The 24,028-nt window shown below is 31.6% G+C and overlaps 4 protein-coding genes across 4 annotated transcripts; 2 read left to right on the forward strand and 2 right to left on the reverse strand.

Moving 5' to 3' along the window:
- The first annotated feature begins 1,728 nt into the window (after positions 1-1,728).
- LOC101501193 (glucan endo-1,3-beta-glucosidase 2-like) lies at positions 1,729-4,722 on the forward strand. Its single transcript, XM_004503070.4, has 4 exons — positions 1,729-1,906; positions 2,903-4,156; positions 4,318-4,345; positions 4,451-4,722. The coding sequence occupies exons 1-4, from the start codon at positions 1,849-1,851 to the stop codon at positions 4,605-4,607; spliced, it is 1,497 nt and encodes a 498-aa protein (XP_004503127.1). The 5' UTR covers positions 1,729-1,848; the 3' UTR covers positions 4,608-4,722.
- Positions 4,723-7,496: 2,774 nt separating this feature from the next.
- On the forward strand, positions 7,497-10,842 carry LOC101501707 (uncharacterized). The gene is made up of 5 exons (XM_004503071.4): positions 7,497-8,433; positions 8,518-8,576; positions 8,745-8,873; positions 9,708-9,843; positions 10,252-10,842. The coding sequence occupies exons 1-5, from the start codon at positions 7,732-7,734 to the stop codon at positions 10,591-10,593; spliced, it is 1,368 nt and encodes a 455-aa protein (XP_004503128.1). The 5' UTR covers positions 7,497-7,731; the 3' UTR covers positions 10,594-10,842.
- A 564-nt stretch (positions 10,843-11,406) lies between these two features.
- LOC101502036 (THO complex subunit 4D) lies at positions 11,407-15,637 on the reverse strand. The gene is made up of 7 exons (XM_004503072.4): positions 15,429-15,637; positions 14,549-14,842; positions 13,574-13,717; positions 13,409-13,477; positions 12,745-12,932; positions 12,489-12,539; positions 11,407-11,805 (listed from the first exon to the last, which is right to left on the reverse strand). The coding sequence occupies exons 2-7, from the start codon at positions 14,786-14,788 to the stop codon at positions 11,610-11,612; spliced, it is 888 nt and encodes a 295-aa protein (XP_004503129.1). The 5' UTR covers positions 14,789-14,842; positions 15,429-15,637; the 3' UTR covers positions 11,407-11,609.
- Positions 15,638-21,431: 5,794 nt separating this feature from the next.
- On the reverse strand, positions 21,432-22,956 carry LOC101502366 (HMG-Y-related protein B-like). The gene is made up of 2 exons (XM_004503073.4): positions 22,763-22,956; positions 21,432-22,257 (listed from the first exon to the last, which is right to left on the reverse strand). Exons 1-2 carry the CDS (start codon positions 22,814-22,816, stop codon positions 21,766-21,768), a joined length of 546 nt encoding a protein of 181 aa, XP_004503130.1. The 5' UTR covers positions 22,817-22,956; the 3' UTR covers positions 21,432-21,765.
- Between the last annotated feature and the right edge of the window lie 1,072 nt (positions 22,957-24,028).

Consider the following 24,028-nt stretch of genomic DNA (forward strand, 5'->3'; position numbering starts at 1 on the left):
TATGTTAGACTTATAAATACAAAAGACTTTTCCAACTGTTTTAGTCTGATATTTTAAAAATAAAGAAACTCTTAAAAAACCATGAGAATAACTTAGTATGGCTTGATTTAATCTGTTATAGGGCATAGATATGTATCGATTAATTTGCTTCTTGCGAAATCAAAATTGACCGTTGTTATTTGTTAATACTTCCTGTTATTGGTACTTTGCGACTTCATGCGTAGGGGGGCCCACCCTGCCGTTCTTGTACACTTTGTTTTTTCAAATACGGTCAAACCTTTCATTGGTAAGGGTGTCTTCCAAGTCTTTATCTCGTTAAATTAAATTAAAAGTAAAAAAATCAACTACCAATAACACATTATCTACTTTGTCAAAAAAACAAAATATATATCACTCTTTAAAAATGCTAATAGACGCTCTTATAATAATATTTAAGTAAGTATAAAAATTAAATATAAAAAATAATATATGTATTATTTTGATAAAATTTCACTTGTATTTTTAAGATAAATTTTTCTTTTATAGAGTCTTTAATTAATGTTTATAGAACATTCATTTATATTATTACACACTTTTTAATAATTGAAGTGATTAAAATTAGTGACTAACAGATAAATTAGTTGATAATTGATAGTTTGTAACTTTGTTTAATTAAAAAATAACTTTTAACAGATAAATTAATTGATAATGGATGATTTTGTAATTGATCCTAAATAATATATTAATTAGGCGTTAAACACTTGAAATAACTAATTAATACATATAAAATTACATAAATATATTTTTAATTAATATTTAATATTCAAATAAAATTGAGAAATAATAATATAAAATATTATAAATTATAAAATTCAAACACAGTTTAAAATAACATTTTAAAAAATGTTATAAGCTTATGAGAGAATAATTATTGTCAAACAAGTGTATAATTCAATATAAATTATCTACTATAAGTTAATTTAAAATTTTGAGATAGAAGGAGTATTAGAAAACATAATTTTTTTTGGACATCATACGAGTTTATTTTAATTGTTTATACAGTAATGTATAATCATAAAAATACGAATTTATTTTGGGATGAGAGTATTAGAAAACGGAAATATTATTCCACTTCTTATAATATCAATAATTATTGAAAATAGATCCTCTGCAGTAAAGTCTTACTCACTCGTTTCTCAGAAGGGAATTGGATGGTGGGGATTTTCACTGTAACTACTTCCGGTGAAAACTCCGCCGCAGAGAATATACTTCCATAATTATTAAAATGAAAGTAATACAGTTTATAAACAAATTTATTATTAGAAATATTTTGGTTTAATTGCAGTTTTGGTCTCCTATTATAGCTAAATCACGAAAGTAATCCCTTATTTTATTTTTCTCTAATTTTGGTCCAAAAATAGAATTTTGATTCAAAATTTGAGGAAGTGACAATTTTTAAAGTCACACCACACCATTTAAGATCATAGATTTCAAGTACAATTGTTATACAACGAGATCTTGAGGTATGATGTGATATAAATAAATAAATAAAATGAAATTTTATCAAATTTTGGACCAAATTTTTGATTTGAGGACTAAAACTGGAGGGAAATAAAATGAAAGGACTATTCAAAATTGCAATTAACCTAAATATTTTTGTTAGAGGGTTTTATAAAAAGAGAGTGAGACTAATAAGACATTAATGATTCCTTAAACCCTGTTTGGTTTTTTAAGACAGCTTTTATATACCACAGTTTATTTACTGCAACAAATCCAGCTCCTCCTTTCATATTTTTCCTTCTACACACTTTGCTCTTTCCATTTTTTGACTTGTTCCCTCTCTTATAAACTCATTCTTCATTTATCACCATGGCTGTGCATTTTCTTCTCCTTCTTTTTGCAGTGTTTATTGTTGCAGCGGATGAAGGTTAGTTAACAGTTTTTAGTTGCTTCTGTGTTTTTTCTGCTGATAAGTTTTTCTCAAGAGATTCATGTGTTCTGTTTCCTCTGTTAAGTTTACTTGCATTTTGAATCTTTGTTCTCATTTAACATAAACATTAGTTTGCATTGTTCATTTTTCAGTATGCACTGAAAAACTACATTCACTTGAACTGCATGTTTACTCATGTGTTGAATCAGTTTATCCCTTACAGCAATGATTATTGAATCAGTTTATTGCTTATGTATAGCCACTCTTCCACTTTAGTTTGAAAAAATGTATATTTTTATTTGCATGTTGCTTATTTTGAATGAAATAAATTTTGATTTAAAAAAAAAAAAACTAATTTTTATAAAGTGGAAATAAAGAAGGGGTAGATAGGCTTTTATTGATTCAACTTCTTTGAATAGCAATAAGGTCCACCTGTAATATTCAGATCTATTAAATGTGGTAGGATGGTTCTATTTGTTCATCACTTTATCTGTTGAGTTATTTATTTTATTTTTTCCCATCACATTTTGATATGTGTATATGGTTCTGCTTTTTACATGTTGAAGACATTTTGAAAAAAATATACCTTTTTAGGAAACCATCTATTTTCTTGATAAAATTTTGCAGGTCTTTATTTAAATCTTCACAAAAAAGCAAATAAACCTTCAACCTTTTTTTTTCTTTAAATATTCACATTTTGAACAAGCAAAAATGCATATTTCAACACAACATAATCAATTATATTATATTTTTACCTAAAACATTGGTTTATTTGAAGTGGAAAAATGTTTAAAAGACAAATCTTTTTGGACTAGTTAACTATGAAGCACAAATCCAGCCACCACTGCCACATCGACACTGATAATCATATGAAAAGATAGAAGTAATTGAGGTGTAGGTATAATGTAGGTGTTCGGACATCTGACACATTTTCAATTTGAAGTGTTGGTGGTGTCAGAGACTTATGTTTCTTATAATGTTTGTTCTTTGCAGAACCATTTATTGGGGTGAACATTGGTACAGATCTCTCAGATATGCCACACCCTACTCAAGTAGTTGCATTGCTTAAATCTCAACAAATTCGACATATTCGATTGTATAATGCAGACCTAGCAATGCTCACTGCACTGTCAAAATCAGGAATTCAAGTTGTTATCTCAGTCCCTAATGATGAACTCTTATCAATTGGTCAATCAAATTCCACAGCTACAAAATGGGTTCACAACAATGTGTTAGCATATTATCCATCCACAAACATCACAGCAATTTGTGTTGGTTCTGAGGTTTTAACTACACTCCCTAATGCAGCAAAACTTCTAGTCAATGCTCTTAACTACATACATTCAGCCCTTGTAGCTTTGAAACTCGATCGCCAGATCAAAGTCTCCACGCCTCTTCCTTCGACCGTCATACTCGATTCATTTCCACCTTCTCAAGCCTTTTTTAACAGTTCATTGAATCAAGTCATTATTCCAATACTTGAATTTTTGCAATCTACAAACTCTTATCTCATGCTTAACATTTATCCTTACTATGACTACATGGAATCAAATGGTGCTATCCCTTTGGATTATGCACTCTTCAAACCACTTCCACCAAAGAAAGAATCCATTGATTCTAACACACTTCTTCACTACTCCAATGTGTTCGATGCTGTCGTCGATGCAGCGTACTTCGCAATGTCATATCTTAATTACACTAACATTCCATTGGTAGTGACAGAAACGGGTTGGCCTTCAAAAGGTAGTTCTAACGAGCCCGATGCCACGCCAGACAATGCTAATACATACAACAGCAATTTGATCAAGCATGTGTTGAACAGAACCGGAACGCCTAAGCATCCTGGAATTTCTGTTAGTACTTATATCTATGAGCTTTACAATGAGGACACAAAGCCGGGGATATTGTCGGAGAAAAACTGGGGACTTTTTGAATCGAACGGCATACCAGTTTATGTTTTGCAGTTGACAGGATCAGGTGCAGTGTTGGCAAATGATACAAGCAATGAAACTTTTTGCATTGCTAAAGATGGTGCTGATCCAAAGATGTTGCAGGCTGGTATAGATTGGGCTTGTGGGCCTGGAAAAGTGGATTGTTCTCCATTGTTGCAGGGAGAAACTTGTTATGAACCAGATAATGTTGTTGCACATGCTAATTATGCTTTTGACACTTATTATCATATGATGGGAAAGTCTACTGAATCTTGTGATTTTAATGAAATGGCTATAATCTCCACTTCAGATCCAAGTAAGTTATATTTTCCCTGTGAGTGTCAGATATCAACATGTGTCACACACTGAACACATATTCGATCAGAAGGGTCATTGCTGCATATTTTGTATGTGTTGTTGAGATTATATTTAGTATTATAGTATGACTAAAGATATTCTGAATTTGAATGATTGCAGGTCATGGTTCTTGTATATTTGCAGGAAGGTAAAAACATTTTTTTCTATTTGCTTTATTTTGTTGATATTTATAATCATGTGTTTATGCTATAATATTTTTGCTTACAAGTGTTTGATTTGTGGTTATGCGTAGACTTGGAAGAAATGGCACCTTCTCTAATGTCACTGCACCATCACTGAATTCCTCAGACTCAAATTCTTTTGCATGCAATCTTCTCAGATGTGAATTGAGAATTAGAAGTCTTCTAATTGTGATAGGACTTTTAATATGGGGAGTGATTTTGCCATAAACTTATGTATTTATGTAATAACATGCATTGCTCGTTTAAATATTTGGTGAATGATTGTTATTTTTAATTTGTCAAAATGAATTATTGTTATATACAAGCTTGGTTGGTTAGACAAGTAATTGAGTTCAGTTACTGAATTTTAGTTAAAATCAAAATGGATAAGTCATAACTGGTATTTAAGATTTTTGAATACGAATTAAGAAATACGATAGTTGAAAAAAAGAGAAAAGTCATTTTTATAAATTGTCCATCTTAATTAACTATTATTGTTGTATTTTTTACTATCATTAATGCAATGAACACTAATATTTTAGAAGTCGTGCTCATAATAATTGAATAGTACTAAAAGAAACAAATAATTAAAGTTGCATTTAAAATTGATAATGATATTTATTTTGAAAAACATGTTTTGTTAATGTAACACTCATTGTGAGACGGATAGATTAATTATAAGTGATACTTATCTCTTTCTTAATCAAATTTCAAATTTTTCGTAATCATGAAATTGTGTGTTTTTTTTTTATTTATAAAAGGAAATATTATAAAGAAAATTTAAGGATGAAACGAGGAAAATACATTTCTCTACAATTATTGTCAGCAAAAGTAATAGATTAGTTGGGGTAGATAGATCTACAATACTAAAATCCCCAATAAGATTAAAGTTATGTACTCACCAATTAGTCTTGCGATAGATGTGAATAATCACACAATTTTTTTCCTCACGATCTATAAGAAAGATGACTTTTTGAAAAAGAGGAGTAAGATATTACTTGTTTTCTTGGACTGAATCATGTTGACTACGGTAAGAGAGTTCATTTCCACCAAAATAGTAGTCAAACTCAAATTGTAAGTCATTTTGAGACCATGAACTAGCCCTCAAGACTCATCTAACATAGAGATAGCTCGACTGAGATAGCAAAAGAAACCACAATATAAATTCATCTATGATATTTAATAAACCCTCCACAAATAGTTAGACATGTTGTGCCGTTATAAGAACCGTCAATATTAAACTTGAATGAATTAACAACATGAAGATATCATTTAACATTAATTTCTTTCTTACGATCCTCTAAAAAGATGGTGAAAAAGATAAAAACACCCCTCTAAAAAAATGATGAAAAAGATAAAAACACCGGAAAAATGAAAGAAAATTGTATAAACATAACATAACATCGATGTTGAAATTTGGTCAATGGCCCATTGAATTTTGCACAAAAGGTTTGGTTGAGTTAGTCAGCTACACTTACAAAGATTGATTTATCAAATAATTAATACTACTTTACATTCTCTCAAGAAATTAACCAAAAGGTATAATTACCTCAAAATAAATAAATTCAAATACTTACCAAATCTTCTTTAATTGGCAGTTTATTGATAAAAAAACCAGACAAACACGTTTCTTCATTGCTAGTTTGCTACATTCATTGAACAAGAGGACCACATAACACTAGAAGTTTATTATCGATTTAATAATGCAATTTAAGTTGAATTAATAATGAAACAGATTTACAAACAAAGCATAATAGTGTAATTTTTTGTTTTTGGAAAAGCAACCATAAATATTTTTCCTTCAAAGTTTAGGATTAAATAAATTTTTAATTCTTATAAAATTTTATAATTTTGGTTTTAATATACATAAAGAAATTAATTTTTTTAGTTTTTATAGAATTAAGCACTTTTAGTTTCTGCTAGAATGTCATTACATGTTTCTGAATGATTTGTTAATAATTATGTTTACAATATTATAAAAAATTTATCTACAAAAAATAAATTTAAAATTTAATTTTTCTTTTAAGTTCACATTTTCATAGTTTTAAAATATTTAACAAATTTATATTTAATTTATCACAAATTAGAAATTCTAAATTTTTATAGATAATTTTTTTATAATGTTTTGAATATACTTATAAAGAATAGTTTAAAATTATATATGCTGATATTTCAACTAAGATTTAAAAGCCGTGCATGAGAATTTTTTAAAATATAATTTTATTTACAAAAATGAAAAATAAAAAATTATTTAAAACAAAAGAATTTTTCTAAAATAAAAAGTTTACTAAAGATACAAAATGCCTAAAAAAGCTCCAAAAAAAAAAAAAAAGGCATCAACCGGATTTAGATTCCTTAAGAGGAGGTGGTAACTGATTTGAGCTGTCTAGGATCATTTATATTGATTTTATAGCTATATTAATTTTAATTATTCAATCTTTAATTAAAGACTGAAATGAAAAGAAAAAAACAAGTGCGGACATTTTTTAGTTGGTATAGCAACAGAATGTGGAGGGGCATATTTTACTTACCTCGCACTTAGATATCGTAAATTTTGTTTTTATTAAATATAGTGATAGAGTTAGAATTTTTCCGTACCACATCTCCATTATACATATATATATATATATATATAATAATTTTTTTATTTAATTATTATTACTATTATTTGCAACAAATTTGATGTATTTTTTAAAAAATTTAATGTATTTATTTTAAAATTTATAATATAATTTAATCATTTTAATTATAATTATAATAATTATTTATTATAATAAATAATTAAAATGTAAAATTAATTTATAATAATATATTTTATTTTAATTTATTATTAATATTTTTTAAAATAATATAATTAATTTTAATTTATTAAATAATTAGTAGAAAATGTTAAAATAAAAAAAAAAAACAAAAACCTTAGTTGAATGTTGTTCCCAAAAAAATGATTCTTTATAAAAGTTTAAGGAAAATTTCCTCAATGCGGGTGACTTCTCAGAGAAGGATTTCCGGAATAAAAAAATAAAGCATTGACATAAATTATTTTTAAACTAGAATAATTTAATATCCTGTCCAAACTCCAAAGAGTACTTTGCTAAATTAGTTGCACAAAAAAAATATAAAGTACTTTCCCAAACAAAAAATGTAAAAAAACAACAATCTGTCACAGAAAGACACAAAAAAAACGTCAAAATCTATGCAACATTGAAACCTCTTACTCACTCTGTCTCCCTGGAATCTTCCATGTTGCATTTCCATGTGCATACAATAGAACAACACATCTAATCTCATCTCTTCACTTTTGATTTTTAGCATAAAACTAAAACCCTCAATTAAGCTTTCTCTGAGCTCAACCATGTCAGTCTCATGTGGGGTAGAGTGCGTCTTCATCCTCGGCTGCGCTCGTTGGCTATGGAAACGTTGCACATACATCGGCTCCTACGACAGCGCCACGTGGCCATCTGCTACCCCCCTCGAATTCGAACCTGTCCCACGTGTCTGCCGACTCATCCTCGCCATCTACGAACCCGACCTCCACAACCCACACTACTACATACCCTCTCACGGCTACCACATAAATCCCAATTGGGTCGTCAAGCGCGTCACTTACAAAGAAACTGAAGGCCACGCGCCTCCGTATTTAATCTACGTCGACCACGACCACCGCGAAATCGTAATGGCGGTGCGTGGACTGAACTTAGCTAAAGAAAGTGATTATAAGCTTTTGTTGGATAATAAATTGGGGAAACAGATGTTTGATGGTGGTTATGTTCATCATGGGTTGTTGAAATCTGCGGTTTGGTTGTTGAATAAGGAATCTGAGACGTTGAAGAATTTGTGGGTTGAGAATGGTTTGGAGTATGGGATGGTTTTTGCGGGACATTCATTGGGGTCTGGTATTGTTTCTTTGTTGAGTATACTTGTTGTCAATCATAGGGAACGTTTGGGTGGCATTCCTAAAGACAAGATTAGGTGTTATGCTATTGCTCCTGCTAGGTGTATGTCACTTAATTTGGCTGTTAAATATGCTAATCTTATTCATTCCATTGTCTTGCAGGTATGTTATGTTTCAATATTTGGCTTGTGATGATGATGCTTGTTTAGATATTAATCTTTTATAGTCATTAATTTATTGGTACAGGATGATTTCTTGCCAAGAACGCCCACTCCATTGGAAGATATATTCAAATCCGTATTCTGGTTAGTAACTTAGTAGTACTGCCCTTTCTGCAATATGGATATGAGGGCATTGGGTTCCTACTCTCAAGTGATTGTCATTTATTCTTGATTTTCTTATGTTTGCTATTGAACATAGCAAAATGTCATAATTGTCTCTTAAACCAGGTGTTGATGATTTAAATTAAACAGCTTGCCCTGCTTATTATTCTTGGTTTGCCTGAGGGACACCTTCATACCTGAGGGTCGAAAGCTACAAGATCCAAGGAGACTTTATGCCCCCGGACGGATGTACCATATTGTCGAAAGAAAATTTTGCAGGTATTCACTTGCAAACAGTTTTATTTTCATACTTAAGTTCTATACAATGACAAATATTTTGGGGATATTCTTGTGAATTAAGATTACTTTGTTTTGCTAACTTGGTCTGGTGCTAGTTGTAGTAAAATTTATAAAACCTAGGCAAAGAAATATGACTTGTGTAACAAAAAAATGACTGCCATAGGTTGTGATTGTTTTAATTTCTTAAATTGTGGCTATGTATGACATAAACTCTAAAGTGCTAATTTGACTTGTTCAATATAGTTGAGTGAGAGCATGATTCATGAAATTATACGTTTCTTCATATGCCTAAGGAATAAGGTTACCTTTGTTGAAAGGAACACCATATTTCATTAATTCTAGCTGTTAAGATGTTGCCCATATTTACTTTCTTGTATTCCTATTCTTATCCCTATATTCAAGGGATCTTAATTGTAATCTTCTCATTATCATAAATACATAAGGCTAGGGGTTAGCCTCCTAAGCAATTCAAATCGATTTATTCGAGATGGTATCAAAGCCTATCTATCAGACCACCTACCATTTATATTCACATACCAAACCCAATAATGTTGGGCGTGAGGTGGTGGTGTATTGGAAAAAAAACCCAAGTACCACACATAATAGAGTTATAGACTTATAGAGATAAGTTCTCAAAAAATCTAACAAAGAGAGCACTCACATAAAAGAACAATATTATTAGTAGCCTTAGGAATAGTTCATTTAGTATGACTAAAAGTGATATCCATTGCTAAATCCCATCTTGAACTACTACATCAAGTGACTTGTTATTTCCTAATATTGAAGTTCCTTGTTGCTTGTTGAACACAACAGATGTGGGAGGTTTCCTCCTGAAGTGAGGACGGCTATTCCTGTTGATGGAAGATTTGAGCATATTGTCTTGTCCTGCAACACAACATCAGATCATGCAATTATTTGGATTGAAAGGGAGGCAGAGAAAGCCTTACAAGTAAGAAAATTATCTTGTAAAAATATATACCATTTGCCGCTTTTACACAACAATCCTCGAAGTTGGAGTCTTCTTGTTACTAAGAAAAACATAATGAATCATATCAGATGGTCTGTTTGGATAGACCTATTTTAGTTTATCTGTTGGTATAAGCACTTATGCGACTTTTTGAGATAGCTTATAAAAACAACTTATCACATGTCTATAAGTTGTTTTTATCTTATTTCTATAAGCTCTCTAAAATATCTTATGAAAAAAATTGTAGCTTATATGAAAATAATCTAAGTTTATTTCATCTTTCGTTATAGCAATTGTTTATACAAACACGGTTGTTGTTGGAGTTCTCTTTCTTACTAAGCCTTTTCTGCAATTAATGAATATATGGTTCATCTACTTGTTCCCGTTTAGTTAATGAAGAATCAGAACAGCTCCGAAACCGTGACAGTCCCACCAACAGTACAAAAGTTCGAAAGATTAAAGACAATTGAAAAAGAACATAAAGATGCTTTGGAAAGAGCTGTTAGCTTAAATGTACCTCATGCAGTGGACGCCGCAGAGAATGAACCGTCTGAAAACAATGAAGGTGAAGAAGCATCTGGTAATAGTGGGGACAAAGAAGCCACCGCCTCAAGTACTGAATCAAAAACAAGTGGTGGAAGATCAACCTGGGAAGAGGTTGTTGAAAAGCTGTTGAAGAAGAATGAAACAGGAAACAAACACATGGAAGATAGTACAAATGTTTCAGAATGACATCTTCTGCATGCTTAGGTTAGATATCAACATCCATTAATATATTTGATTTGTTTTGTTATTGTTGAGTTTGTAAATTTCCTTGTAAAAAAGATAGCTACATTTGTTTGGGAAACCAGGCAGGGAAAAACTACAAAATAACTAGGATAGGTGCTATTCTGATTGGTTTGGTTGTGATTTTATTGTTTAAAACTTGAGATTTTCTTGTATAGTTGCGAAATTCATAACATGGATCGTCAAATTATTTAATTGTCGTGGATGTTACTAATCAATGCAATGTTGATGAATCATGTTAATCACTTTGAGTGAATATTTAATTATTTTCCCTAGAGACGTATGAATTGTATTATCAATCACAATTATTGACAACTGTTTTTTCCAATAGTCTTGGTTGGGTGTATCTCTAAAGAAAGAGAGAAAACATTAACCTATAGTGGGAAAAATGTAAGAACGTAACAAATAATTTAATCCATTTCGAATGAAAGTGTCAAAAGTCAGATAAAAAACACTGATAAAAGTTTATATCAGCTTCTTTCATTGTATCTGTTGAGTCATTTAAAAAAACACTTACGCCTTACGTTAAAGAATAAATTTATTTGAATATAAAACTTAGAAACAAAATAAAACACGTACAATATTTTAACATTTTATAAAAAACAAAACATAACTACCATTGTATTTTATAGTATTATATTTATCTTATTTTATGTCAAATTGCGTTCCAATAATATTTCTCTTTATACAGTATTATATTCATCTCATTTTATGTCAGATTGTATTCCAATAATATTACCCTTCAAACAAAAGGAATAATTTTCAGAAAACAGAAGCATAAAACAGCTACTGTATAACTTCAAATAAGACAATAAATCATTCAGCACCTAAATTTCAATTCCGTCACGGCATATTTAACAGCACAGCCAAGTAAAGCATTCAAGGTGTAACACCACGGAAAAACAGCTTCTGTACAAGGAAGCCAATAGTTAATTTAGACTAAAAACTTGCTGATTCGAATATTATGAGATATTCATAGCCTCAGCATGATAGGTCTCCAGCTCTTTGTCAAGTTCCTCAGCTGACTTTTCAACTGCATCCTTTCTTCCACGACCACGACCTCCACCTCTGCCAAGACCTCGACCTCCACCCCTGGCAACACGACCACGGCCTCGGCCGCGTCCACTACCAATCCTTGAGCCAGCATGGCGTCCCCAACTGTTTAGAAAAGAAAACGAAAGAGAGGTAATCAATAAGCAACTTCATTGAAAGGAACGTAAAAATCAACGTTCGAAATAATGAGATGTAAACACTAGTCAGGATTGCATGATGAAAAAAGAAAAAGCAAGGCCAGTCTGCCCCAGGTGTGGACATCTTACAAAGAATCGGAATCCTAAAAGCTCAAATTAATATCCTGCCATCTCAACATGTTACTTTCAAGCCACCAAAAATAGTAAATAATTCTTCCTATGGATATCTTGTTAAAAAAGACTGCTCAACAGCTTAAAAACTCAGGGTCAATTGATACTGCCAATGTAGATCATTTTTCTTTTCAATAAAAATCGTTGGGAGAGTGTAAAGATATAAACTATGATGAGATAGCAACTAAACAGGGCTTGCCAACTGCCAGTCACTTTTGAAGTCCACAATAGGGAGGGAGTACTCTAATGAAACTGTCTGAACAACACAACAATTAAAAAAAACCACTTCTAAACAAATAAACATCAGTAAACATAATCTAAAATATGTATGACCAAGGTATTAGATATATGACATATAGCACCATTAAAATCAATATTATATATACATTGATTCAGTTATGAGGTAATAATTTCAATATACAAATATCATAAAAAAGTAAAAATAAACAACATAAACCATTATGGACCTCAAAGACTTACCCAGAACCGCGATTTAGCATGGCAGGACCTCCAGCTTGACCACCTCTAGGCCTGCAACACACCGAACATCAGCATACAATCTGAAGTAGTAATACCTTTTTATAACAAAAAGGCAAGTGATGAAAGACTTCAACGGAGCTTGGAATCACTAGAGGGAAATCATATTTGATGCTTGCTGCCTATTTTGATCGTTTAGTTTTGATATGGACTTCAATTCTCAGAATTCACAGATAAATTATTAAATTAAGCAACTTACGTCATCACAACTGTCCTCTTCCTCTGTCCATTTATCCCAGTGACATTGACCCGTGCGGTTATGGGTAATTCTGAATTTGTTCCAACAATCTCAATCTTCATCGGCTTTCCATCCAAAAGTACATTGTTATATCGTTTGAGAGCAGCAAATGCATCACTTCTCCTATTATAGACTACTTCAGCTGAACCCTGTATATATAGTGAAAGATATAAATATTTAAGCCAAAAATATCTGACAACTACATAGTAGAAAAGCTCAGAGACGCATCAAAACTATCAACAACATGACCTTCCAAAAAATATACAGAAGAAAAGGCAACGGCAAAACAAAATATAACTTCCCAAAACATTTACAATCAGTTTGATTACGCTTAATTTCAACATTAAAGGCAAAATGATAACTACTAAGGAATATTTTTCAAGGCCCGTAATGGCCAGCTTTCAATGGAACGGATTTTGGGGGATCTAGGATCTGATAAAAGCAGTCACTGAGTAAGCCATAAACACCCCACGCCCCCAAAAAAACACCTAAATGGAAAGAAAAACCTAGAATGTAAAATAAACAGCACTCGTAGAAGGCTTCAAACTGATTATAAACTAGTTTAATCATGAACAAAAAATTAAACAAAATGAAATGAGTTTGTAAAACAAGACCCGATACTTACAGTTGGGTGTCCATTTTTGTCATAATGAACAGCATAGCGCTTCAAGTCTCCAAGCTCAGAGAAAAGTTCCTGAGTTGCAAATCAAGTTTAAAGAGAACTTCCAAAGAGGTTGGCTAGAAACAGTGACAAAGAATGAAGCATATGATGATAGGATATAATATATACCCGTATATCTTCATTGGTTACTCCACGGTCCAAGTTGGAAACATACAACTTTGTGTCGGCTTCTACTCCTTGAATTCCTGCAGCTCTAAGGCTATCCTCAAACAAATCATTCTGCATCGGGAAAGGCTTGGTTCTGCGAATAGACTGGCCAAAGCAAACAGAACAGTTTCCAGAATGGTAGAACACGTCAGTTTATGACCAAAAAAGTTATTTACCATTCTTCAAGATTAATCAGAGCAGGAAAATCCCCAGAATAAAACAATAACACAGTATTTATGAAGTAGATCCGGTCATGATGATATATTCAAATAAAAACCCACAGTCAAACATTAGTGTTCTACGTTAAAGATGGTAAATTGGAGTAAGAATTCAACCCACTGCAATCAAACCGGTGCAATGTTACAAGTCAGAGCTCCAGTTCTGATATTAAGTGAAAAGCTCCATTGCAAAACACCATGAAACAGGGAAGTAACTGAATTCTCGCACCGCAGAACCATACTTAGCAAGAGGATCCAATAAAACACCGGTCCACATAAACCAGCCAAAGATTTAAAATCATCTCATCTAAATGACACGATTAGCAAGATATAGTGAATTTAACCCCACTTATAGTTATATATGATTTTTGTGCTACTTGTAAGAGCTGCATTTTGAAATTCACTTAATGAAGCTCCTTCAGACAATATGCTAGGAATCACCAAAGAACTCCTGCAAACATCAGAGATCTGTAGCAAAGCCCCCCAAAACAAAAGCAAATGACTCATAGGTGCATACTAATTGTAACACTACGGAACTATGACACAGGCATTGACGATTGCAAAATTGTCAAGCATGAGCTTCTCCGTGGAACAAACACTAAAAGGAGTTCATCTTGCTTTTGAGTTTCTAAAATGCTGAATCATCTCATAATTGGATATTTTATACTATATCAGAATCTCATGCACATGTTTAAGCATCCACGTTTTTTGAGCTTGCCTTGGCAATAGCAAAAGATGATGGGCGAGTGTTGACCATAAGTGGACCCCTGCGAACAGCACCAGTTGTTCTTCCACCGTTACCAGGACCAGTCAGTCTTCTACCATTAACAGCACCAGTTATTCTTCCACCACCAAGAGTCCCACTTCCACGGCCTGAACGGGCTCTGCCACGTCCTCTGCCTCTGTTACTCCTGTTCTTAATTCTGTCATCAAGTGACATATCCAAGGAAGAAGCCATTGCACTTGCAACTTAACAAGGTCAAATGCTTCTTGTAATTTTAATATTCTAACCCTGCAAAAATAACCAAATTTAATCAGCTATTTGCACATGTCCAATATCCCAACGTTAACAAATTATGTAGATTTAACTGATGAGAGACTTGAAGATTTATGACTTATTCACGCAAGACTTGATACACTAAAATAAAATTTCAAAATCACACAACCTATCAGACAGCAACATTAGATCATAACTAAAATCCAACTTAAAATCCACATAAGCATAATCCAACTTTAAAAAGTCAAAACTTTTATCTCTTTTGTAACAAAAAACGATCACGGCGATAGAAAGCACAAATTTAATCGCAGAAGCCTTCAAATAAACAGTTCAATTTCCTATTCTAAACAATAAACAGCCAGATAAAAAATTATGACTTTAGGAACATTAGATCAGAAAATTTCATCAACCTCCCCAAAATCTGATCCATAATTCAACACTGGTTGCAAATAACACATAATAGGAAACTTGAAACTAAAAATCCTAACCTACTCAGATCTAGTTTTACGATCCCCTACTCTAATAACGCCCACAAACTCATCAAAATCGCAATTCGAAGAGAGAGAAAAAAAGCAAACGGGTAAAAAAAAAAAATCAATACCTGGAGATGGTAGAAAACCGCGGATGAAGAACAAAGAAATAATCGGATGGAGAAAAATTGGAGAAAGTGAGAGTGTGCGGTATGTGTTTCTGGGGGGCAAAAGTTGACGGATCGAAAATTAGGGTTTCGATGCGTGAAAAAGGGGGTTTTAGGGTTTCGGCCAGATCTTATGTGTTTGAAGAAAGATAGCGTTTGATGTGAATTTAAAAAAGGACGTAGGGGCTTTCATGTCTTTGTACTCTTTCGCAAAACCGCGTTCCATCGAGAAGTACAGTGTACCTTGTTGGATGGGTGAGAACGAGAGATTCTCGTTCCTATCTATATTTCATTGATCTTTTTTTTATCAAAAAATAATTTATAAAGGTTTTTTATCCGTATTACAAAATATAATAATTAAAAAATATATATAATTCATTTTACTAAATTATATTTATTGTTATTATTAATAAATTTTTTACTATTATTAATATTAAATATAATAATATTTTGTAAGTTATATATATAGTAATTATTAAAAGTAGTATAAAAAAAATTATTTAAATTACATTGAAAATTAAGAATGAAAGACAATTTTTTTTTTCTTTAAAATAACAGTGAGACAGATAAAATAATAAATAAAATTGTTTCCATTATGATTGGGGAATGATTTTATTTATGAATTTGACTGGAAATTGTAGGCTATCATTAATGAGACATCTAACTTATTAATTTGGAGGGTTGGGGAAATGTAACTCTTCTTAGCAAAGCTTGTACATAAATTAATAGCATCAGATATTAACTATGATATAGAGTTATATCAGATAACTATTTTTAGCACAATATTGTGTTTATAATCATGAAGATTAGATAATCAATGATCTGAAATAATGTTCAGAAAACTATAGATAGTTTAAAAAATGATATTTTTTTAAAGTTGGAAATGGAGAAACTAGTTTTGATAGACTGATATGTCTTGAAATCTTGATTAAAGGCTCAACCACACATTGGAGTTTTTGTTGTTGAAGAAAATGGACTAAGAACCCCTTGAAAACCAAGTACCAGTTTTAGGAGTGGCCATAATTATTAACCAATAATCAGCAATTTTATTTGCTCCCTAAAGAACATGCACCGACATAATTGTATGATGACCCATATAGATCCTTTGAATAGCTTTGATTGTAGTATGACACATATGTTAATGATCACAATCATTTTGAATTAAACCTCTTTGAACCCTTCGACATGGTCTCACAGAACCCCTCCACAAGAAGCCTCCAAATTAGCTGTAACAAATCCATTACAATTCAAGGCCACATAATGATAACAAGGACGAGGCAATTTGATAAAACTAGAAATGTCAAAGCTCAGCCTGCTTTAATTAATCATGTTGAAAGTAGACCCACTAACAACAATGCTTTCTGCCATTAATTTGGCTTTGAAAACATGTTTTTTGGTTGTTCCAATGACATCAAGAAAAAGGAAACAACTAGCCCAATAAAAGAACAACAAATAGGAACCATCGTATTGAATTATAATGTTGCCTATTTTCTTATTAAAGACCATATCATAACCACAATCATGTAATCCACTTGTGGTAAAATATTTTTTTAGCCAATAATCTTATCCTTCTAATTTACACCAAAACTAACATACCATCATCTCTGTATGTTAGATCTTATAACATAAGTTTTATTGTTCAATTTTTGGATCAAAGGCTAGTTGACCTCATGGCGTCTTTCCTCACATAAACAAGAATCAACAATCTAGCCCGGCAAATTAGCCAACAAGAGAAATTAGAATAACAAATATGATATATGCACAAAATAAATGATAAAAGAGAAATTGCTTGATTATATGAAACTTGTTGCAATAGATGCATATTGATATGAATTTGGGTTCTTTTCACGAGAGATGAAAAATCTACAAAGTGACTTCTTGAAACAAAGTATAAACTAAAAGGAAAAAAGAAAAAAAATATTGATTAGATTGAGAATAATATAGAGAAGGCACCACAATCAAACATGGTTGATAAACCAATATGAAATCGCCACATTGGTAATGTGAAATTGTCCTTCAAGATCCATTGTGTGTCCAAGGTACCTATTTTTTGTTGATAAAAGAGGTATTTTCATGGATTTGCCTTGGTATCGTGTTTATACCATTATATTAAATGATCCCCGATCGTTTACTTTATGTACATATAATGCATACAACTTTGATTATTGGTTGGGCCGATTTGATGACTCTATTTGAATTAACAGTTTATGATCCTTCTGACTTAATTCTCGACCCAATGTGGAGACAGGGTATATTTGTTATACCTTTCATGACTCGTATAGGAATAACGAATTCATGGGGTGGTTGAAATATCACATTGAGTACTCTAACAAATTTGAGTATTTGGAGTTACGAAGGTGTGATAGGGGCACATATTGTATTTTCAGGCTTGTGCTTTTAGGCAGCTATTTGACATTTAAGTCTATTGGGATCTATCTTTTGTGATGAAAGTACTCGAAAATTGTCTTTGGATTTGCCAAAAATATTCATAATTTATTTATTTGCTTGCAGGAGTGTGATGTTTTGGTTTTGGCGCATTTCATGTAATAGGATTATTTGGTCTTTGAATATGGGTATCTGATCCTTATGGACTAACTGGAAGGGTACAATCCATGAATCATGCACGAGGTGTGGATGGTTTTGATCCTTTTGTTTCGGAGGGATAGTTTCTCGTCATATTGCAGTAGGGACATTGAACTTATTAGTGGGCCTTTTCCATCTTAGTGTATGTCCGCCTCAACATTTATACAAAGTGTTGCATATCGAAAATATTGAAATTGCCATTTCCAATAGTATTGTTGTTGTATTATTTGCAACTTTTGTTGTTGCTGGAACTATGTGGTATGGTTCAACAACTACCCGGATTGAATTATTTGGTTCTACTAGTTATCAATAGGACCAGGGATACTTCCAACAAGAAATATATTGAAGAGTTGGTGTTGGGCTAGTTGAAAATCAAAGTTTATCTAAAGCTTGGGCTAAAATTTCAAAAAAAAAAAATAGTTTTTATGATTACATTGGCAATAATCCGACAAAAGGCGGGTTGTTTAGAGCGGGCTCAATGGACAATGGAGAAGGAATATTTGTTGGTTGGTTAGGACATTCTATTTTTAGGGACAAATAAGGGGCATGAACATTTTGTACGATGTATGCCTACTTTTTTTTGAAATATTTTTCGGTTGTTTTGGTAGATGGGGATGAAATTGTTATAGAGCGGATGTTCCTTTTCGAATGGCAGAATCAAAGTATAGTTTCGAACAAATCAGTGTAATTGATGAATTTTATGGTAAGTCAATTATAGTGATCCTGCTACTGTGAAAAAATATGTTCGACGTGCTCAATTTGGTGAAATTTTTAAATTAGATTGTGCTACTTTAAAATCAAATGGTGTTTTTCATAGAAGTCCAAGGGGTTGGTCTACTTTTGGACATATTTCGTTTGTTTTTCTCTTCTTTTTCAGGCACATTTGACATGGTGCTAGAACCATGTTCAGAGATGTTTTTTGCTAGTATTGATCTAGATTTGAATCATCAAGTAGAATTTGGAGCATTCCAAAAACTTGGAGATCCAAGTAAAAAAAAACATGTAATCTCATAGAAAGAACATTCATTTGTTCCTTTTTGATTCAACTATTTTGTTATTATTTGAATTGGATATATGGAACTATATAAATCTTGATTTCAATCATTCCATTTTGTTTTACTTTTATTCTTTATTTTTCTTTATCTAGGAGATAATCCCCAAAACATGTATAAAATCTATAATTGTAAACCATAATCAAATCTATAGAAGCATTGGTTTAGGCTCGACTTTAGGAATCATTTTTTTCGTTATCTTTTTTAGAGAACCACCTATAATTCCAACTAAAAGGTTAAAATGATTTTTCATTATCTCAATTAAAGCAAATAACCCCAATATTACAATATTAGGGGCTCATTGTTTCAGCAGCATATAAAGCATACCCAATAAAACTTACAATTAAACCAGATATAGAGATGGCAATTAGGGTTGTTGTTTCCATTATTATGTAATATTAAGACTACAATGGATATGGATATATAGGGTAAAATCATTTATTTACAGCGGAATGGAATACAAAGTCAACATATCCTAATGAAAAAAAAAATTAGAATTTATGGTTACACAAACCGTTGAGGATAGTTCTACATTTGATCAAAGGTGAACTATTGTAGGAGATTTATTGAAACCATTGAATTCATATATGGTAAAGTCGATCTCACGTAGGGAACTACCCCTTTGATGGCTACTGCAATAGCTCTATTTGCGGTCTATAAAGATTTTGGATTTACTCAGAATGATCAAATTATATTCGGTCTACTATCTATCTACTTTTTCAATCATTTCATATACTGTTTTAAAATACTAGATTTTCCGTTATTTAAATCGTGTATCTCTGTCACGTAGTGATTTATCATTCCACGAATGATTGAAAAAATATTCATTGATCCAATTATAAAGTTTCTTTTTTTATATAAAAGCTATAAACATTTCAAAATTGACTTATTCTTTTTTTTTTCTACTTGTATTCTTCCTATTTTCTAGGAAAATAGTTTCAATAAATAACATAATAGTGGATAGGGAACTATGCCAATAACCTACATAATCTTATTGTATAAATTTTTAGGATCGATGAAGGGACCATGCAAACTAGAAATGTTTTTTCTTAGATAAAGGAAGAGGAAGGGTCATGTTTTTTCTTGGATAAAGGAAGAGGAAGGGTCATATATCCCATCATATAGCAACAAGTATAGTAAACAAAATCATACGAAAAAAAAAGGTGGATACACAATTATGATAGTGGATACAGCTGATGAACGTGAAGTGATTGATAATATACCTCTAAGACCAAAACTTCTTGTTTGAGAGAGTGAATCCATCAAACTCGATCAACCATTAACTAGTAATCCTAATGTAGGTGGTTTCGGTTAGGGGAATGTAGAAATAGTCATTTAAGATTTGTTATGTGTCCAAAGTCTCATGTTCTTCTTTATGGTAAGGAAGCCATTAATAAAATTTAAGTAAGTTCTTATCTAATAATTCAAAGAAAAAACATATCTCACTCAATAATCTCGTGAGAGAAATTCTAATTCATTTCAAACTTGTTTCAACAAGGTTATAAATGCATATTTATAGACTATCTTTAAACCTAAATAGATCATAAACGGCATTATTCTCTATGTCCATATTGAGCTTATATTATATTTCCTAAAATAAACTAAATGTAAGAAAACAAAGTATCTTTACTTACACATGACATTAACTAAACCTAAATTAGAACTATTACAATTTTATATTAAAAGAAACTAAGAATTATTACAAATCAAATTACAATAAATAAAGTTCATCCTAATTTATTAAAATATGAATCATTTTCATGCTCTTAAGGTCCTTATCACATATCCTTGCCAACGACGTAATTTTTATAATTATACTTTACCATTTATTTATCAATTGTCCTCCATACAAATTATCTCCTCTTTTACATTTAACTGATACATAAATCAAAAGAAAAAGGTTCTTTTGAACCAAATGAGACTACATTTGGCCCAACCAAACCTTCAATTATCATCAACCTTGAACCAGAAGATAATACATCTACTAAAACAATCACACAAATCCCACAACTTACAAAATAACAATAGTACAAATTTACTAAGTCTAATTAGCACAGAGTTGACTGACTCATCTCAAAAGAACGTGAATTCAATCCATGTTGCTAACGTTAAGATCTTGTTAATAGATGATCAATAAGACCCTATTAAAACGTTCCGTAAGTCTTAAGACAACCCTGACAACCCAACTCGCCGCCAACACTTTGCTATGTATATTGTAACATTGCAAGGCTTTCTTATAATGTTTTATCGTGCTTGTGACACGAACATATCACTAAGAATTTTCATATGGTTTGTTAGAAAAAGAAAAGTCTAAACATTTGTACCCAAAAAATGGAAAAAAGTATAAACACATTTCTCGTTAAACTTGTCACACAACCAAATGTCAATTGAATTTGAAACAAGAGACAAACCAAACCTCGAGAATATTGAGTAGCAAATCCAGTAATATCACACGGATTCATCAAATCAGGAATATTAAAGATTAAGTTCATCAAGTCTACCAATTATCTCATTTTCACAAATACAATTTACAAACCAACATAGTTCACAACTAAGCACTACACCATTGTACACAACAATTAACCTAACATAAAACGTTGTCTAGCCCAACACAACAGTTACTCATTTCCATGCAAGCCCTAAAAATCCAACACAAGGGTCAATCATTAAGCAACAGTATCTGAAAATGATGGGGGCTTTGTCTTGGGAGGCCTACCTCTAAGCCTCCCACTACCACCTGTCCCCGTAGCCACAGGCAATGCTCCACCAAATCCTCCAGTCGGCTGAGACATCTTTCTAGGCCGACCTCTAGGTCGTCCACTCCCCACTGAGGCCTTAACTTTCATTGGCCCTGATGTGACATTTGGTGGACGACCTTTGGGCTTAGGCGGCGAGTAGATGGTGCCCGACTGAAAAGGTTCCTTGGACTTGGGTGGCCTTCCACGGCCCCGTCTCGGTGGAGCATTGAGGTCACGCTTGGTGTAGTTGTTTTTCCAAAATACTAATTCACCACTGTCCCTCATTCTTGCAAGGTGCAAGTTGAGTAGTGCCCTGTGTCCATGAGGCAACCCACCATATGTGGATTCTATGTACTTTGATATTGAGGATTTGTTTGAACCATTTTCTTCGTTTAATGCTTCTATTGCCCTCAAAATCATCTGAAAAATCAAGCACGCACACCCAACTTATCAATCTTCATAATCAAAACTAAATTTGAAATTAATTTTTATATGTGTACATATTATAACACCAACTAATCACAAATTATTTTTTTATATAATTATAAAACATTGTGATAAAAAGTTAAACTATTTTTAATAATCTTATGGTCGTGATTGTGGTAATGAAAAGGGTGATTTTATTTATACTGCCACAATATACATCAATTAAATTCATTATTTATTTCATTTTCATGCCTAAGATTCCCATGCAAACATAACAAAAAAAATGAAAAACATAACATAAATAAAAATCAATAGATATGAAATTAATTAAGCTAAACAATAAAAGGATTGTTAATTTTTATAAACAAAGGGACTTATTTTATAATCACTCCTAGAATTTTCCAGAAAGGTTGAAAAAAATAAAAATTTAAAGTAGAAATTACCAGTTGCAAAGTTATTGAACATTTTTTTACAAAAAAAATAAAAGTGAAAATTTTACCTCAGGGTATGAAGGAATTGAAAGAGGTTTATTAATAACCTCACCAGTAGCCATTAAAGTGGATAAAAGAGCTTGAAGCTTTACAGCCTCGAATTTTCAGAGCAATAATTTTGTGTACAAGTAGAGCTTTCAAAGTAGTGATGTGTTGTTTGAGAAGAACCTGCAAGAATTTGAGGATCTGATTTGAAGGGTGAATATTATTATAAATAATAAAAATAAATAAAATAAAAAAGAATAAGAAAAACATCTTTCTTTTTCTTTGTTGATGTTTTCGATCAGGAAAAATGGACGGTTGGGAATTACAGAAGAAACGACGATCTGACGGCGAGATCTTACCGTGAGAGTGACACACGGATTGATGACGTGGCAAAGTATTTAGAATTATTTTATTATTGGAATTAATAATGTTGTAAAGGGTAAGAAGTTGTGGATGGGTTATGCATGATGATGATTGTAGTGAGTTGTGAAGATGGGCCCATTACAAAAGCCAAAACAAGAATCTGGACTCATTGTTTTCGTGACCCAAAGAGGTACAGGGTCTAAATTCTTGTAAGAAGACTGTACTGTACCAAGTACCAACAGTTAAGATTTTCTTCCCTAATTATCATGTGTTGTCTCTCTCCCACAGACATGCCAGCTGTGCCTCATCTTTTATCCATTTCTTTTTAAATATTATCTCGTTAAAAATAATTATGAGTTAATTTCTATTAAATTTTCAGATCTTACTTTTGGTTCTTATAAAAATATTATCAAATTTTTTACTCACATTTTCTACGCAACATATATAACTATATATAATATTTGATATATTTTTTGTTTAATTTACATCTACTTATTTTTTAGTAAGCTATACTTCAAGGTGCATATAACAAATTTGTACTTATAACTTACTAATTTGCATCAACTAAAAAAATGAATAGATGTAAGTTAACAAGTTAAACTTTAAAGTGAATATAATGAACTTGTAGTTATGAGAGGTTAATTTAAACCCATTTTTTTGTTTTGAAATAGCAACAAATTTTAGAGACATACAACAAAACAAGCTTTATCCCACCAAATAAGATAAATATTTGAGCACATGGATCAGATAATGTCACAACATTTTATTATATAACATTTTTTTTCAGCTATTAATTTTTAAATTTTTCTTAATAATTTCTCTTATAGTTTCTTTAAGTTTTCATCGTCAATATCGATTTGATTATTTTATATTTGATATATTCTCCTTAGGATATAATCTAAATCGAATTATTGCTATCCACATTC

This window comes from Cicer arietinum, chromosome 6 (genome assembly GCF_000331145.2).
Source record: "Cicer arietinum cultivar CDC Frontier isolate Library 1 chromosome 6, Cicar.CDCFrontier_v2.0, whole genome shotgun sequence".
Classification (NCBI taxonomy): domain Eukaryota; kingdom Viridiplantae; phylum Streptophyta; class Magnoliopsida; order Fabales; family Fabaceae; genus Cicer; species Cicer arietinum.